A 19,857-nucleotide genomic window follows, 5' to 3' on the forward strand; every position below is an offset into this window, starting at 1 on the left:
TGCTGTCATTACACAAGAAAACAAAACAAAACAGATATCATCATTGCTGAACAAAAAGGAAATTAAAACAATAAAATCAATAAAATGTGTACTAAAAAGATATGGTACACATCTATACATATTATCTCTGGAGTTATTGCACACTCTGCCCCTAAGTATTTACAGCATTTATGTAGTTGTTTTACCTGTGTTTATGTATTCCCTATCGAGCAGCACATTTACCACTCACAGTGGAAAAATAAGCTTACAGTGATTGTCAACTATGCCGTGCACTGGAAATTTCTACTGAATCTATTTTTCAGTTCTCTCAATGCTTCCCATCTTCTGTGCATTTTAAACAAAGTAATAGAATACATGTCCTTTAGTGGATATTTTTAGATATTCTGATGTGTAGTTAAAGATAGAAATAAAAATTACCTTTAACACAAACTGCTTTATTGTTTCTTACTACGGTGTTGTGTTCCAGTTGATGAGTCATTATAATTACGTCACAATAGAACTTCCAGTAATAAATCCAGGCATGTTTCCACAGCTTTACCACACACAAAGACCAAATCTAGTTTATGGTGTCTGGCAGTTGAGAAATGCTTCATTTTATTCAATCACATTAACTATTGGGCTTTCCTCAAAATGACCAAGAGATCAATAAATATTTGCGAATCAGTTAATTATTTTATAATCTAAATGATACAGATATAACTTAGTTTTGAAATCTATTTAAATGAACACAAACCATGTTGTTAGTATATAGGATACATTCTACCCTCTTTAAAAGTATCCAAATATTATTCTGAATATAGTAGGCTGTTATTAAATCTGAAAGACCAAGCAATACAAAATAAAGGAGACAAGAAAACAGCAGAAAGCACAGCACACAAAGCATTATAACAATATTATGAGTTTTGCATGTGTAATACATAGGTAGTTTAAAAAAGTTATCAGCACATCAGAGGCAGTCTGGCTTGTTCCCATTAACTACCTAAATCCAGTTTTATTACTAATATAATGTAGCTCATAATCTAAGGAAGCACTGTAGTACCATCACATTCTAGCTGATTATTATGCAAATATACAGTTTACTCTTGAACAACATGGGTTTAAACTGTGCGGTTTTACATGGATTTTTACATGATTTTCTTAATAAAATATTCTTTTCTCTAGCTTACCTTATTGTAAAAATACAGCATGTAATGTATATAACATACACAATATTTATTAATTGACTATGTTATCAGTAAGGCTTCCGGTCAACAGGAGCCTATTAGCAGTTGAGTTTTGGGGGGGAGTCAAAAGTTATACACAGTCTTTCAACTGTACGGGGGTTGGCACCTCTAACCCCGATGTTGTTCAAGGATCAATTGTTATTTATTTTCTTTTTCTTTTTAATGTTCAGGAGAGTGTCTTCTTTAACTGCATGCATGAGCATAATATTCTAATTCCTTCAAATTTATTACTTCATTATTTCTTCATTACATTTTTTACTGATCAATTCCTCTATTTACATCCTATATTATACTGAAGCTAGCTACTTATCTATATTCATAGAAGTTACATTAATACTATGTACTTTAATAATCCCACACATATTAAAAAGGTAGTTTGCTTTGCAATAAATGAAGTGGTTTTGTTTGTTGGTTTATTTGCTTGCTAGCTAGGTACCAGTATTAATTCTGATTTACCTTTTTTCAAAGACCTTTTACATACTTGCATACATGTATTTATTTATTATTTATTTATTTATTCAGCAAAGCAGTGTAACATATTCCTTAAGAGTGAGAATTATGAGTGTCTATATTACTCATGTTTATGCTCTGGCTGAACCACTTACTAATTCAAGTCCTACTAATGACCACTGATTACTATGTCTTATTAGTGACTCTATGTCTCAGTATCCTCATCTATAAAATAGACATAATAAATAATGCCTACATATTAAGTTGTTGGGAAAACTAAACAAGATAATATATGCAAAGCACTTAAAAAGATAATATATACAGATAATATAAGCAAAACACTTAGAAGAGATGCTTGCAACATGGTAAACATTTGATAAATATATACTTCTCCTTCCTACTTCCTTGGGATTATACTCAAAACTTATCCCTTTCCACTAGATTCCAGAACTGCAGATACTGTAATTACTTGTATAAAATATTTTATGTCTCCTTTGCACTCATGGCCGATTCAGATGCTCATTTTATGTGTCATTATAAAATTTGTCTTTTATCCCACTCATCTTAACATATTAAGTAGTATACGTATAAACATATATATGTAAAAGAATGACATTATTAAAACAATGATATAGTGATCAGGAGGCATTAATGGTAAGTGAACATTTTGATTTCTATACTGTCACAAAGTTAACTGTAGTTGATTATTAGCATCATCATAAACAATTTTATAAGTATTCAATAGTGTGGCATCTTTTTTCTAAAAGGTCTACAAAGATAATCTATATGTGGCTTTCCTGTTTTACGAAATGATCAAGGAGTATCTAAAACTATAATATCTCTAATTAATATATAATTTAGATTAAGAGACATTAAGTAGATTTATTGATAGCTAAATTTTAACACAGCAGAGTAATTGAGTGCAGTCAACTGTTCAGTAGTTAATCATCCTATTTCTTGAAAAGACAGACTCATGATTTGCCTCTATTTATTGCTTGTGCCCATTTGTGATCATTTAACTAATCTTAAGTACATTCATGCTAAACCAGTAAGAGCAAGAGAAATTAAGTGATAAAAAATGTCTTGCTTTTACAATATTTTGACCATTGTAGAAAAAAATTGGTGAGGAAAGCTTATATCACTTGTGAAATTTTATCGTCAGAATTATCTATTTTATTGCTGACACTCTGCTAATATTGCTGACTTCCTTTTATTTAATTAATTCATACTAATCACATCTAATCACATCAACTATAAAGATTAAGGTGTGACTTAATTATGTTATGAGCTATATACTAATATGCCAATCATTTATAATAACTAAACATGGTGCTTCTGTGCTCCAATAATGATTTCCACTTTCTTTATGGTTGTTAACGCATCTGAATGCTATTTTGAAATAAGGCAAGCTCAAATGAAACAACTGGATTCAATATTTTAGTAGAAACAATTTGTCACATCTTAACATAATAATACAACTTTTTTTAAAGCAGGGATTTTTCTTTTTTAATGGATGGATCCATCCACACACCAAAAATGCTAAGTTACCTCCAAGAGATTAATAAAATTCCTAAACTTAGACATCAGTGGTTAAGAAACAGCTGCCAGTTGTTATTTAAATGTATAAATCAGATTACATCATCCTCCGGTAAAATCCATTTTTTTAAAAATGTTCTTTGTAAGCCATGGCCTACAAATGTTCACATCATCTGAATTCTATGCACTTTTTCAAACTATTTAATTCCACTCTCATAATTCACAGTGCTCTCTATATGATAGCTATCTTCCAGTCGCATCATCATTCCAAGTTCTCTCTCTTTTTTTTTTAAGATTTTATTTATTTATTCATGAGAGACACAGAAAGAGGCAGAGACATAGGCAGAGGGAGAAGCAGGCTCCATGAAGGAAGCCCCATGTGGGACTTGATCCCAGAACTCGGGGATCACGTCCTGAACCAAATGTAGACGCTCAACCTCTTAGCCACCCAGGCGTCCCTCCAAGTTCTTTCTTGACTCAAAGTCCTTGCACTGCTGTTCTTTTTTGCCCAGAATGTTCTCCCTCTAGATTTTCAGTAGTTCCTTCCTTCTCTTTCATAAGTATACCCAGGATGAGAACTGGTACAGAATATCCTGGATGAAAGAAACCAAAGCTTCTAACTAGTGGTCTTCATTAGTCACTCTCTCTCTGTATCAATAGCTTAGAAGTGTATAAAGAAGTAAGCTATCTTAATCATTTTGTATTTGTTTCTTTTAAATAAATTTGCCCACTCTACTTCCCCAATTCCAAAGTGTAAGCTGTTTTAGGACGGGGACCTAGTTTGTCTTATCCATTGCTGCATTCCTCGGCACTTGGAACACCAGCTGAAATACATTTATTGCTTGCCTGATTTTATGAAAAATACATTAGAATTCGGTTCAATTATGTATGGATTAAACTGGTTTTTCTTCCACTGAAAAAAATCTTGCCCCACAAACAATTATCTTTCAAATGAAATTTTCAAATACAACTGATCTACTACATGTGGAAGCTTATATAGATGATACTTAGAAAATATATTTAAAAATATACACACCTTCACTGAAGGTGGCCAAAATAATCCAGTGAGCCATTAACATGTCTAAACATGTCTAAAACAAAGATTTTACTGGGTATCTTCTGAGAGTAACCAAATGAATAAATGCATTTTGGATTGCCTGGTGGGTATCAAAATTTAGTACACAAAGTACAGTTTGGATATCATCTGGTCCAGAACACCAAGCAGAATCCTAGATTCACTAATTATGGGCCTGTTATTAATCTTTTCATTAATGATTTGGCTGGTGCAATTAAATTATGCAAATGAAAGTATGCTATGTAGTTCTGCTAATGATATTAAGATTAGTGGGTTCAACAGCAACTTAGGGAACAAAGCTAGAATTAAAAATGCCAGATTCTGTTCATAGGATCTAACACTTGAGGGGGATAGTATTTCAGTAATTTCCTTAGAGAATCATAGAAAGGATAAATCCTGCAAAGGAAAATGTCCCTGGATTCCCTAAGTCACCCAGAGCATGTTTCTCCACTGAGAACTTTTCTACCACCAATAAAATCAGTTAAAAGGATACTGATTCTTTATCCACTCATCTTGTATTCATTTGCAATGTTAGAAATCTAAGGTAAAATTCTGTATTATATCTCCATTTTCTTATTCATTCTGAAAATATAAGAATTTGACCCAAGATCCTTAAGTACTGGAAATCAAATAAAGCCATCCTGAAAGGGGTTTCTGGCAAAATTATCAGAAATGAGAATGGGGAAAAAAAAGATTTTCTTATTATTGACTCAAGGAGTCTCTTGCTACTAAATCCCCTTAAGAAAGGTAAGTGCCTGCTCTCCACACACAAGCCCATGCACTTAGCAGTCTCTCCTAAAAGGTTCCAGTTTTTATTCACTTTCCGAATTTGGCAGGTAGACAACCACACTTTTAAACAATTGTATCCTCAGGGAGTAGACCTAGTTTGTTTATTGGCTCCTCTGATCTAAATGCCTCCTGAACTCTTTTTGGGTCGAATGAGTTATACGCTCTTCCACTCAAAATCTATACTTGGATGCTTTCAAATTAAGAAGGGCTCTTGTTTTCCATTTTGAACAGAAATTCAAGATAGTAATCTCTAACAATTCTTGTAACAACTCAAAAACACATTTCCTCCCTCTTCTGACACCTCATCCATTTATAAACCCAGGCACTTACTAATTTGTATTGCTTACTAAAGATATGTAAGAAATACAACACAGAGTAATGTAAAGAATATACTAAAATGTAAGGAAATACAAGCATGGGAACTATAGGAAGCCATGCAACACCTTAGGAGAAGGTGATGAGAATCTGAATTAACTAACAGTAAGAAAGGAAGGAAGACAGAAGAGAAATAATACTTCATTAGAATGAACATGATTTGGTCATTCACAAGATGTGGTATGTGAGCCAGAAAGAGGTTAAGGATACAACCAAGTTTTCTAACTAAGTACACTATATTGATGATAATTCTTGCAATAGATAATACAAGCAGAGAACTGAAATGGAAAAGGCCATACATTTTTTTTATATGTTTGCGTTTTAGGCTTTGGCAGAACATCTACCAATCAGTATCTAACAAACAGAAACTTGCATTTGCTGAGGTACACAGAGGGACAGACACTTGGGAGTTATCAGGGTAAGGCATAGAAATGATTGAGATTTCCCAGGGAGAGCTGATACAGAGAGATGAGATGAAAACTGAAAACAGAACCAGGAGAAACACTAATAATAAGGAATAGGAAGAGGAAGAGAAACTTAAAAAAAAAAGATCAATAATGAGCAAACACAGAGGTAGAAAAAGAAGCAAGGGAGACATTTCTTCTTTTTTTTAAGATTAACTTATGTATTTGAGAGAGAGAGTGCACAGGAGGAGGGGTGTGTGTGGGAGGGGAGAGAGAGAGAGCAAGAGAGAGAAACAGACTCCTCACTGAGCTGTGAGACCCTATGAGGGACTCAATCTCATGACCCTGAGATCATGACCTGGGCCAAATCAAGAGTTGGACACTCAACCAACTGAGCCACAAGTATTTTGGCAAGAGAGACATTTCTGGAGAGGTCAGAGGATAAGAGGATAAGAGGATTTCAAGAACACAGCAGTCAACTTCGTCCAAAATAAAAGAGAGGTCAAGTAAAGTAGAAAGTGAAGAGAAGCCACAAAAATTTTTCTCTAACCTATGACAGAATAGTTCCAGCACAAATGAAAAATAGAACCCAGTAAAGCAAGATGGTAAAAACTTAGGCTGTTCTTAAAAGAACTGTGGTGATAAGAAGCTGGTAAAGAAGAGAGCATGGAGATAAAGCAGGGTCAAGGTATCAGGAGGAAGACATGAAATATGTCTTATGGAAAATTATAAAAAGCTATTCTGCAGAAGAAAAAGATTTTAAAAGATATGTACACATCCAGTACTCCTGTAGTACATAAAGTCATATATAATAATAATTATGGGTTTTTTAAGGAAAATATAATTAATCGTGTTTTAGGGTACTTTCCTATCCCATATACTGCTCTTTGTCCTGAATGCAAGGCAACTACAATGGTAAGGACCACATCTTACCACCTTCACACTTACCCTCAATATATCCCACTTGATAGGAAAGTCCTGAACTACCCAGTCCTCTACCCAACTACCATGTCCTCTAAAGAGTAGTTTTAACTGAGAAACAGAAATTATATTCAGGGAGAGTGAACACTTGAAAATCTGTGTCCACTCAGGATTTAGGGAGTTCAATTGTGCACAAAGATGAATAATCAGAGACTTGGTCTTTGGAGAGAAACAGAAGCTCAGAGAAGAATCGTAATGCAAATTCAGGGCCCTTCAGAGAGGGAAATTGAGAAAATAATTGTCTCACTCCCAATCCACATGCCTGTTTCCAGCTGGAGTTCCTCTAAGGGCAAGCTACACATCACATTTATGAGATGCTCCTAAATCTCTAATATTAACCACCTACATGTGAAATCAATGAATGCATTTTCTTTCCTTGCAACAAAATTTTGACTACAAAATGGAATTCTTTCTCTGATCTTCCAGTGGAATTTGGAAAACTTCCAATACAAAGCTAAGCAAATAAGTTTTAAATGTACAACTACAATCCTGTAAGTCTTACGAAGAGCAAGAAGGTGACATGGCCACTGAAATGAACTTTACATATGGAGAGTTATGAGCTTATTACACTATTTGTTTTCAATTTGTAGAAAAGTCAATTAGAACAACTATTCTTTGCTTCTTCAATGATTCTGCTCTATGCATAACAACAGAAATAAATATTACAGCTTCCTTACAATGAAGGACAAGAACAGTATATTGTGATTTTTACCATCATTTTTACTAGCTTTCTAGTTTCCTCAAATCAGCCTCTTAGCTTGGAATAACCTCTCATGCATCCTCTCTTCTCTTAATTATGACACTACCACTCTCCAAACGGCACTGGAATCATATCCATCTATTCTAGTCAATAGGCTTAAAAAAATGGAGAAGTGAAAAATCTTACCCACCCTAACCCTCTGGGCATGACTAGGACTCCATCCAGCCTCTCACCTCTCAACCCCAGCAGCTGCCAATTCTACATCCACATAGAATTCCACTTGGAACCTAGTTAAACTCCTTTCAGAATGCTGTATTCACTCCCCCTATATACCCTCCATTCAACCCTTCCTACTAGCTTGGTCTAATTCCATTCCCACAGTCCAATAAGCAAGCTGATCAGATCACAGGTGCTTGGGCAGAGAATCTCACTCTCATCTCTCCCTCCAGACCTCTACCTCCATATCTGCCTAGTTTTGATGCCCATGCTGCTCCTGAACCTGGAAATGTCCCTAGGGAACAGTTGTGGCCTTAGAAGTAACATTCTACTCAGAGCACTGAGTAGATGACGGGAAGATCAGGACCCAAAAGGAAAAAAAAAATAAAACACTGTAAGTGAACTTGAGGATGGACTCTATATGTCCATCCTTATTTCTCATACTATACCCTCAGAAACTGACATGGTGCCAGCATGAGGAGGTACGTAGAAAATATTGTTGACCAAGTGGACCATAGCAGAATAGCAAATCACACTACCTACACCCAAGCACTTCTCAGTCTCTTAGAAGTGAAGCCATTCCAAATGACACGGGCTCACTATTTCATCTTACTTAACCTGATCCAACTCCAAACACTGCAGAGAACTGACAGCATTTCTTTTCAAAAGTATGTAAATAAATAATAAATAAGATTAATCCTTTTCACATACTGAAGGTATCTTTGCTTTAATAAGTTCCTCCAAATGTTATTCTAGGAGCCCTTAAAAATGTTATTTATTTTCTATGACAATTAGTACATGAACAGTTAGGGACATATACCTTTAATATTAATCTGCCAACACAAATATAAATCATGAATCATGAGATCGTAATTTATATTATGTAATCACCATAAAAACATAAAATATAAACTTACATGTTTGGATAAGTTGGGGCTCTTTGAATCAACATCATACCTAAAAGATTAAAATATAAAACTCAAATTATTTCCACAAAATAGAGCTACAGAAAAATATCAGAATTTCACCAAAAGAACGTAAATAATATAAATCAAATCAGTTATGAAAAACTAGCAAATTTAGAAGTGTCTTATAATCTGTTACATATATGCCAATGGTCGAATTCACAATCTCTGGGTCCTTTTATTTCCACACCTAAGTAGAGGTCCCGATATTTTTAGTCATCAATTCTGCACTTGAAAAGAAAGTTTAAAACTTCTCTTTTGTACCATCATTTAAAAAGTTTAAGAATTAAAAATAAAATAAAATAAAATAAAATAAAACAAAAAGAGCCTTCTCTTTGTGTGAATCAGCAGTATCCCAGTGCTGTTCAAAATTCCCCAACAACTGCAATTCCTCTCCACAGAATACCATTAAAAATAAGCAAGTGTCATTTGTGTATATTCTAATTTTTATTTAGTATTTTAAATGCTACCATTAACTTTGAAATTTGGCAAAAGTAATGAGACATTACCTTTCCCCAATCACTGGAGTTAGGGAAGCCATGGTTTTTTTTTTTTTTTTTTTTACAGAAAGAGAAATGCATTCATGTAGAACTAATTCTATCCTGTTTTTGACCAGTTGGTACTGGAAATAAATGATTTCTTAGAAAGATCCTGGGAAAATATCACTCACTATCACTTGAGCTCCTCATTTTAAAGAATTTGTAGGAAGAGTAAGATCTCTAACAGCCAAAACAACCTCAAATCACTGAGGTCTTCAGTAGGGAAATATTTGTACCAGCTCCAGTGTTTGTCCCAAATCATATTCCTTTCACACGCCTTGTACATAGCTTCCTACCAAAATTCCACTGCCTTTTTTAAGGTTAATTAATTAGAGTCTTCGTTCTCACATAGCAAGAATGCTTTTACAAAGAAACAAAGCATCTCAATCAATAAAAGACAGAGTTCATAGAATGTACCAATGCTGGCCAGAGGTTCACTTACTTACTCCTTAGCAAAGTATGTTTACCACAGACTGGCTTCAAAATTGTGCAATGCAAAAATACCTGCCTCAAAAGAATTACAAAATACTCTCCTTCCCATCAGGGCATTCTGATCATTCTGAACAGCTGTAACCTAGAATTTTCAATCGGCTAATTGCCAACATCTACTGAAAACCTAGAGATGTTAGTACAAAAAAATATTTTTTATTCACAACAATTTTTTAAGAGTAAGATTGAAATTAGCAACTACAGCGTATCAAAGGTGAAAAATAACTGTGCTGGCTTCTCAAGAATCAGAAACTGCTTTCTATAAAGAGTCTACTGTGGACTGGGGAGAAATAACATGGTGTGTTCAGTTCTGTTAAAAGAAGCAAAAAGAAAAGGAGGTGATGTTTTCACCACAAAAAGTTTAAGTATCTTCAAATCTAATCCCCTTTCATTGCCTTTAACAAAGCTTTTTTTTAATGCTAATATTTCAAAAATGTGCAATTTACAGCATACTTCTAAGGGCATTGATTATAATCCATTTGAAATTACCATGAGTTTCCCTTTCATGCAATTTTCCTTCTAACTTTTCTAAAAGTATCAAGACTACTCTGGTCCTCACCTTCAGAGGACAGACATAAACATGACATTCTAAATACTGAAAATGAATGTGTGTGTGTGTGTGTGTGTGTGTGTGTTGTGTATAAGTGTCATACTTTCATTAAGGAGGAAAGATTACGTGGAAAGCAGGAAGGAAGTAGTTTACCCCTAAGAGGGTGCATCTCACTGCCTAAATTTACCCATGTCAATTTTGTAAACTTGAAGCTGCTACTGAAATATTATTTTTTAAAAAGATTTTATTCATTTATTCATGAGAGACACGCAGAGAGAGACAGAGACACAGGCAGAGGGAGAAGCAGGCTCCCTGCAGGCAGCCTGATGCAAAACTCCATCCCACGACCCAAGGACCAAGACCTGAGCTGAAGGCAGATGCTCAACCACTGAGCCAACCAGGTATCCCACTACTGAAATATTATTATTACCAAAGTACTAAATTGGTAGTAACTGATTTGGGTGGATCCCAAGGATCACGTTTTCAATTAGAAGTAAAGATATTGACCAGAGTTGTTCCTATACCTCTGCAATTGGAACTAAGACTCCAAACTGAAAACCAAAGATGTTACATATCCCTTATGATTGGCTCAGAGGTGCTCAAGGGTCACTCTCATGAGGGTCAGATCCTTCCCCACAAACTGACCCATAAAAGTGACAGGCTATTCCTACCTCTTGGGCAGCCAAGTGAAGGGGAGTTCCAAAATCTGAAGTGCCTGAAGAAGACAGCATAAGATGCTGCTGGGCTACAGAACCTGCCTACAGGTCCAGCCTGTGGCTGCCAATAAAAGACAATGTCAGGTGACAGTCCTCAGAAATGCCTTTTGAGAACTGAGGAGCAAGCAGAGTGCATGATCAGTGCAACCTTTAAGGTGTCGATTTTTCAGAAAATAAGAGATCCACATGTTCCCCTTCTGCTCATCTACCTTCCCCTCTTCCAGCCCCTGCTCTTCTGCAAGTAGCTAAAACAATAGATTTGAGGGTAGAGGAGGTGAAGTTTTGAAGTTTGAGATTAAAGTTTTAAAGAGAAGAGTACATTTGACAAACAAAATAAATGATTCTAATAAACAAAAGTGCCTGAAAACTCTCAAAATTAGACCTTGACATTGTTAAGGGAGTCCTTAACCAATGGGAAAAACTAGAATTAACCATGTTGGGAAGAAATTTTTAAAAACTTACTTTCCTCAGTGTTGAGATGCTTCAAAAATAAAATACAATAACATTATACATTCCACAATTATCACCATTTGATTTATCAAGAAGGAAAATAATTTGCCAGGTAAGTTAGACCTACACTCATAACTATCTTATTGATGTTCCAGTCTAAGTGGAAAAGCAGGAGTGAAAAAAGTGTATCTCATTTCTCCTATTCTTCAGCTCATGCCATTTAGTGATGTGACTACCCACACTTCTTGCTCAAAGGCATTTTTTTAAAAAGATTTTATTTATTTATTCATGAGAGACACAGAGAGAGAGAGTCAGAGCCACAGGCAGAGAGAGAAGCAGGCTCCACGCAGGGAGCCCAACATGGGACTCGATCCCGGGTCTCCAGTATCATGCCCTGGGCTGAAGGCGGTGCTAAGCCACTGAGCCACCCAGGCTGCCCCACTCAAAGGTATTTTTTGTGCAGCTGTTCTGTCAATAATAGTTTTCAGCTGTGAATAAAAAAGTGATTTATAGGTACCTATGCTATTATCAGCATGATAATTGTAACAATATAATAAATGCCAGAGTTTAGAATTTTATCTGCAATACATACACAGCATGATGACAGAGACCATATCTCTTAAACAAAGAAGTACACATCAAATCAAAAGGGCAGGAGAATTTTAAAATTCATAGTTGATAAACTAATCAAGTATGTATTTCAGGCATATTACAGGAACAGTAATCATTACTATGGATTAATCAGAACTTATAGGAATTTGGTCAAGTTGTGACAGGAAGACATATTCATTCTGTCTCTCCCTCTCTTTCTCTGTCATTATAATTTTCTATCAGCATTGAAACTTAAATAAAAAGGCTCCTGAAAACCATTTTTCAAATCCTCCATAATAGGTAATTCTTTAAATCATACACTTTCACAGCTTGTTCTTAATTTGTTCTTTAGAATTTTATAAATCAATGGACAGATTAAATAAAACACAATTCTGAAAACCATTTATATCTATCTGTTGGCCAATTTAGAATACTGTATTCTTCAACACTGTTGTTCTCTCCAGGGGACATGTTATCAGAAATGCATTAGAATATTACTGTAGTTCTCTGGAAGATGCAGGTTGGGGTTATGAATGATTTTATTGCCTACCTGATCCTGTTTTTATTTTCCAAATATCCTACAATGAATATTTTTCCTAGGAATAACACATTGCTTGTGCTAGGACAAAATTTAAAAACCAATTAGGTATACTAATGAAGAAATAGATACACATAACTAGTGAACAAATACATTGTTTTCCACACTTATTTGGGTAGATATGCTGGAAAAATCACAAAGTTAAAAAAAAAAAGAAGAAAAAGAAAACCTGCTCTCACAAGTTAAAGGTGTTTTGCGAGATATTCTAATACATCATAAATCAAAAGGAATTAGTTAAAGTGATATCAAAAATACTACATGAACTAAGAGAATACTCTTGTTGCTTTTCTTGGTAATCTTCTCCAAGTATCCTTTCTCTGGCCCTAATTGTTTGAATTCTTCAGAGATGCTCTACTATTGAAATAAAGTTCTTTGAATCAAATTGCTGAAATTAACCAAATGCATTCAAAGGCAAAATGATACATAATTCAATTTTGCAATATGCTTTCACATGTTGAACATTATACAATTTCTGTGAAAATTACTATAATTTTTAGAAGAAAAGAGAAAGCTGAAGAAGTTAAATCACGCCAATTTACCTGCACTAATTTCTGTCACTTTATTTCTTCTTGTCACACTGAGATAAAATAATATAACATGCTCCCATTTCAATCAAACATAACAATTTCCTACACAGTCTTACTTTTGTTTACTCAGATTAAATATATTCTATCATATTATTATATTCAATGTGCAGCAGAATACTTTAAACATATACTTTCATCTGTATTAAATAAACAAGGCAAAAATAAAAATATTCCAGTTTAGATATTTTAAACTTCATAAAATTTTAGAAATTCAGGATTTGTAGCATTTAACTAGAAACTATTTTAGGCAAAATCTGATCCTTTGAACATATTACATTTTCTGAGCCTTGGTTTTCTCATTTACAAAAATGGATTAAATCTACCTCAGAAACTTGTTGGATGGGTTCAAGTTATAATGTGTATATAACAAACTGTGAATAAGAGTAGTAGTATTACTAACAAAAAATAACCTCGTTTTGTCTGTGCCTACAAAACGTACTAACTCTCAAACTCCATGAGCTTCTATAATAATTTTATCTCCTTTGTAAGTAACTGGAATATATGAGTAACGAACATATTAAACCATCTTATCATTCCTTCCTCTTGTGTTTCTGCCAGCAAATGTACTGAAGTTTTGTTTTCTTTTTTCTAATTGCCTGAAATACATACAGTGAAATTAAACAATATTATTGATTTATCATCAAATACTAGAGAAGTATGTGAAGTTCTAGCAATGCCCTAACTTCTCCCTCCCTTTAAGTGTTCCCTTGTTCATGCAAAGCAGACCTAGTAAGCTCACAAACATGACATAAGTATCAGGTGCCTCCCTCACCGAATACATTCTCATTTGGACTCACTAATTTGTCAGAGTGATTCTTGAAATGCTACCTATTCCAACAGGCATAATATTTGAAGACTAAGTCAATCAAATATTTGATCACTGTCATCCTTTTGAAAGCACCCTTCTTTGGAGCACCTGGGTGGCTCGGATGGTTTAAGCATCTGCCCTCAGCTCAGGTCATGATCTCCAGATCCTGAGATCAAGCCTCATGTCAGGCTCCTGGCTCGGGGGGGGGGGGGGGGGGGGGTAGCCTGCTTCTCCCTCTGCCTCTGCTTCTCGCCCTGCTCATTCTCTCTCTCTCTCACCACCCCTCCCCCACATCTCTCTGTCTCCAATGAATTTAAAAAAAAATTATTAAAAAAAAAATGAAAGTACCCTTCTTTTTATTCCACTTGTGAAATTCTGTAACAGCCACAGTTATGACATAGGTGGTAAGGGATGAGTAAGACATAGGCTTAAGAAACCAGGGCCAAGCAGGGACAGTGATAGTCACCTGGTAGCAACTGCTTGTGATGGTGGCAGGGGCCTTTTGGCAGACAGCAACCAAAACAAAATAGAAATAGTTCTGAAAATCATGGCTAACATACAGGCAACAAGTTCAGAGAACAAATCATACAGGATCTTGGCTTTACAGGTGAATTCTATAAAACTCTAAAGAAAAATCAATGCCTATTCTTCTTAAACTATTCCGAAAGATAGAAAGGGGAAGAAAACTTACAAATTCATTCTATGAGGTCAGCATTACCCTGATATCAAAACCAGATAGACATCACACCAAAAAAGAGAATTACAGGCCAAAAACCCTGATGAATATACCGGCAAAAATTTGCAACAAAATACTATGAAATTGAATTCAACAATACACTAAAAAAAAAAAAAAATCATTCACCATGATCAAGTGGAATTTATTCCAGGTTGCAAGGGTGGTTCAATACTTGCACATCAACCAACGTGATATATCACATCAATAAGAGAGGATAAGAACCACATGATCATTTCAATAGATGCAGAAAAAGCATTTGACAAAGTATAACATCCATTCATGATAAAAACCCTCAACAAAGTAAGATTACAGAGAACAAAGCTCAACATAATAAAGGCCATATATGAAAAAACCCACAGCTAATATCATCCTTTAGGGGGGAAAACTTAGAGCTTTTCCCTAGGTCAGAAATAAGACAAGGATATCCACTCTTACCACTATTATTCAACATAGTATTGGAAGTCCTAGCCACAACAATCAGAGAAAAAGAAGATATAAAAAGCATCCAAATTGGTAAGGAAGAAGTAAAACTTTCACTATTTGCAAATGACATGATACTCTCTATATGGGAAATCCGAAAGACTCTACCAAAAAACTGCTAGAACTGATAAACGAATTCAGTAAAGTTGCAGAATACAAAATCAATGTGCAGAAATCTTGCATTTCTAGACACCAATAATGAAACAGCCAAAAAAGAAATTAAGAAAACAATCCCATTATAATTGCACCCAAAATAATAAGATACCTGCAAATAAACCTAACCAAGATCTGCACGTGGAAAACTATAAAACACTGATGAAAGTGCAGAAAGATCTGCACTTGGAAAACTATAAAACATTGATGCAAGAAATTGAAGATGACACAAAGAAATGCAACAATATCCCATGGTCATAGATTGCAAGAACAAATATTGTTAAAATGTCTATACTACCCAAAGCAATCTACATATTTAATGCAATCCTTATCAAAATACAGCACTTTTCACAAGCTCGAACAAAGAGTCCTAAATTTTTTATAGAACCACAAAAGATCCCAAATAGCCAAAGCAATCTTGACAAGGAAAAGTAAAGCTGGAGGCATCACATTTCTGGACTTCAAGCTATATTACAAAGATATAGGAATCAAAACAGTATGGAATTGGTACAAAAATGGACATATAGATCAATGGAACAGAACAGAAAACCTAGAAATAAGCCCACAATTACATGGTCAATTAATCTTTGACAAAGCAGGAAAGAATATCCAATGGGAAAAAGTCAGTCTCTTCAACAAATGGTGTTGGGAAAACTGGACAGTCACATGCAAAATAATAAAACTGAACTGTTTTCCTACACCATACACAGATATAAATTCAAAATGAATTAAAGGCCTAAATGTGAGACCTGATACCATAAAGACTTAGAAGAGAACACAGGCCATAACTTCTTTAACATCAGACTTTGACATAGCAACTTCTTTCTAGATATATCTCCTGAGGCAAGGAAAACAAAAGCAAAAATTAATGGGACTACATCAAAACAAAAAACTTCTGCGCAGCAAAGGAAATAATCAACAAAACTAAAAGGCAACCTATTAAATGGGAGAAGGTATTTGCAAATGACAATATCCAATAAAGGGTTGGTATGCAAAATAACTAAAGACTTATAAAACTCAACACCCAAATAATCTAATTAAAAATGGACAGAAGACATGAATAGATACTTTTCGAAAGAAGATATCCATATGGCCAACAGACACATGAAAATATATTGTTCACCATCACCTACCACCAGGGAAATGCAAATCAAAACTACATTGAGGTATCACTTCACACGTGTCAGAAGGGCTAAAATCAATAATACAAGAAGCAACAGATGTTGAAAAGGTTGTGAAGAAAAAGGAACCCTCATGCACTGCTGGGAATGCAAACTGGTGCAATCACTGGGGACAACAGTATGGGGGTTCCTGAAAAAGTTAAAAATAGAACTACCTTACTATCCAGTTATCCCACTACTGGGTATTTACCCAAGAATACAAGAACACTAATTCAAAGGGATATAGCATTATTTATAATAGCTAAATTATGGAAGTAGCCCAAATGTCCATGGATTTATGAATGGATAAAGAAGATGTGATATATACATATATATCAAACAGAATATTATTCAGCCAAGAAAAAGAATGAAATCTTGCCATCTGCAAGAACACGGATGGAGCTAGAGAGTATAATGCTAAGTGAAATAAGTCAGTAAGAGAAACATCAGAAACATCATACGATTTCACTTACATGTGGAATTTAAGAAAGAACACAAATGAGCTAAGTTAAAGAAATAAGAGAGAGAGGGAGATAAATCAAGAAACAGACTCTTAATTATAAAAAACAAACTGATGGTTACCAGAGGGGAGGTACATGGGAAGATGGGTTAAATAGATAATGGGGATTACGGTGTGCATTAGTTATAAGGAGCACCGGGTGATGTATGGAAGTGTTCAGTCACTATATTGTACACCTGAGACTAATATAACATTATATGTTAACTAACAGGAATTAAAATAGAAACTTAAAAAGCATATGGGATTCTTAAGTTGAAAACAATGCAAATGAATAAGAAAGGGAGAGAGAAGGAGAAATAAAAAGAACAAGATTTATGTCACTTCTAAATAACAACACTATGTGCAATCTCCATGATAAACATGGTCAGGGAATCATTATATTCCACTTCAGGGTTTTTTTGCAGAAGTAACATTTTTATTTTTGAAAAGGAGTTTCAAAGGACATAAAAAACAAACAGGGCATAATAAATTTTGCTTGATAAATATAATGAATATTTAGAACTCCTATAATTCTTGAAGGAAAGGGCCTGGTATAAAATTCTCCTTTTTTAAATAAAAACACTGCAGGTTATTTTATTGTACAATTTTAGAGGAAAATGAGAATTGCTGTTAATGCTAAATAACTTTCTTTTTACATTAAGAAGCAAGTTAGGATTTTTTTCAAATAAGATTTTTTTTTTCAAGTAAGATATTGATTAGCTTTTATCACAAAGTATTTATAAATTGTGACAGCCTGGCACATTTTATGGTTTCCAGCTATTTAAAGACATTTACATTTATATTTTTAATGTTCTTACAATGTTTAATGACTTGCAATGTTCATAAACTCCATTTTAATTTATTAAGTACACACTTTATATATAATGTTATACTTTTCCCTCTCAACAGATTTCCTTTGAACAACATACCGATACTTCAACAATCATCAGAGTTTACATCTGTGAAACAAAAAATCAATAACAAGTAATATCTTGCAAACAAACTGACTTCAGATTCTCTGCAGACAAGAAGTTGATTTAATGATAATATTATGATGATATGCCCAATTCAGCATCAAAATCACAAGAATATTAAAAATATCAAAAATTCTGGCTCTAGCTTCCTCGGTCTTGGAAATATGAGGCCACCAAGAGATAAAAGAAAGCTATAGTTAGGCAGAAATCCATATACTACACAAAGACACAGCTGAGAGAAACTTAAAGATCTTGGGGATATGAGCCATGGGGGTAAATGGTAAAGAAACCACTGAGGTCAAAGATAGTTTGAAAGAATATCCATATATACCACCACAAATTTCCTCATAGTTAAATTGCTCACTAATTTTTTCAATAAACATATAGTGAAAAACCTATAAAATGCAAAATGTGCTAGGGATAGTGATCAGGCCACTGAGGCCAGAGAATTAGTCCGGTTTCCTACGAATGTAATCTAGTATTCGTGCAACCAGACCCAGCCCTATGTTAAAAATTTCCCTCTAAAAATCAATTTTTTAACAATGCAAGTTATACTAGAACTTACAAGTCAAAACGAAGGTTCTCTCTTTCTTCAAAAAAGTAGTCCAGAATAAATTTTCGTACAAAATCAGGATTTAAAGTATTATCAATCACTTCAGTCCTTCCAAACTGTAGAGAAAAAGAGAGAGAGAGGTTAAAATCAGGCTCTCCATGGTTAGTTATTGTACAGCATTGTACTTAGTATTAATATAGTTCCTTGAAAACATAAACACTAAATATCTAAATGATTGATAAAATAAAGCCTTGCAGAAAAGTTTTTGGAGACAATATCATTGCCTTTATTCACTCAGAGAAATCTGAAAAGGAGCACTGAGTTCATTCAAATTATTAGAAAAGCAGCTTCTGTAAATTCTTATAACAAGCTGAGCCACATTTTCTCTTTGCCCCACTTAAAAGCCAAATCCCATTCGAGTCAAAGGAAGTTATTTCTCCCTTAAATTTTAGTGTATCACAAATATTTTTTCCTAAGCTAGTGTATAACTCGGCCAAGCAACGTACAATCTTAAAACTGGGGGTCCAAGTATTCATGATCAAGAAGTCCTCTACATAAAATAGTTTAGTAGCCATATTTTGAGGAGAAGTTTCTCATAATCTGTTACACACTTCAATCGTTTGGTTTTTGTTTTGTTTTGCTTTGCTTTACTTTAACTCTCATGGTATCTAGACAGCCAAGATAAGATCTATAATACGTACAGTTTTTAAGCTAGTAAATTGTACTTTTGCTTAAAAAAATAAGTTTCTCCATCTTAGGGAAAGTGGAAACCAAGAAATAAAATTTTCTAGTTGTTCAATGTGAAGGAAGGCCACCAGCGTCTGCTTCCAAAGTCATATCAGTAATATAATTTTTACAACTCCTTTCTTTTTTTTGTCTTTGGCTTACACTCCTCCCCTCCTACTGCTATGGAATTCTAGTAAGGGAATTTTAACCTTTGATTCTGAACAGCATTATGCATACCATCTTATCAGAGAACCAACTTTTATTAAAGTTCAAGGGGATATTATTTTTTAATAGGAATAAGAGAACTGTGGTAATCCACTAAAAAGTGAAGATCATGCTTACATAAATTTTGATAATAAAACTATGGTACAAAATACTGATGACAAAGGATTTACCATGGTTATTGCTAACTAATTATCCAAAAAAGAACTAGTTTGCAGAGGCTTATGTATCTGAAAATGCTTTATGTCATGGACCAAAATCATACAGGCAACTGAGGTAATTAATTCAATGTTTAAAAAATATTCAACATTT

General features: G+C 34.3%; 1 protein-coding gene across 1 annotated transcript in view; it reads right to left on the reverse strand.

The window, feature by feature from the left end:
• CPNE8 (copine 8) overlaps nt 1-19,857 on the reverse strand; it is a 212,518-nt gene that overhangs the window by 136,713 nt on the left and 55,948 nt on the right. Inside the window, exons 4-5 of the mRNA XM_041736348.1 lie at nt 18,610-18,713; nt 8,667-8,706 (exon numbers count right to left, since the gene is read on the reverse strand). Of these exons, the coding sequence (XP_041592282.1) occupies nt 8,667-8,706; nt 18,610-18,713 (144 nt within the window). The remainder of the gene's footprint in view (nt 1-8,666; nt 8,707-18,609; nt 18,714-19,857) is intronic.

The sequence above is a fragment of the Vulpes lagopus genome, chromosome 21 (assembly GCF_018345385.1).
Source record: "Vulpes lagopus strain Blue_001 chromosome 21, ASM1834538v1, whole genome shotgun sequence".
Classification (NCBI taxonomy): domain Eukaryota; kingdom Metazoa; phylum Chordata; class Mammalia; order Carnivora; family Canidae; genus Vulpes; species Vulpes lagopus.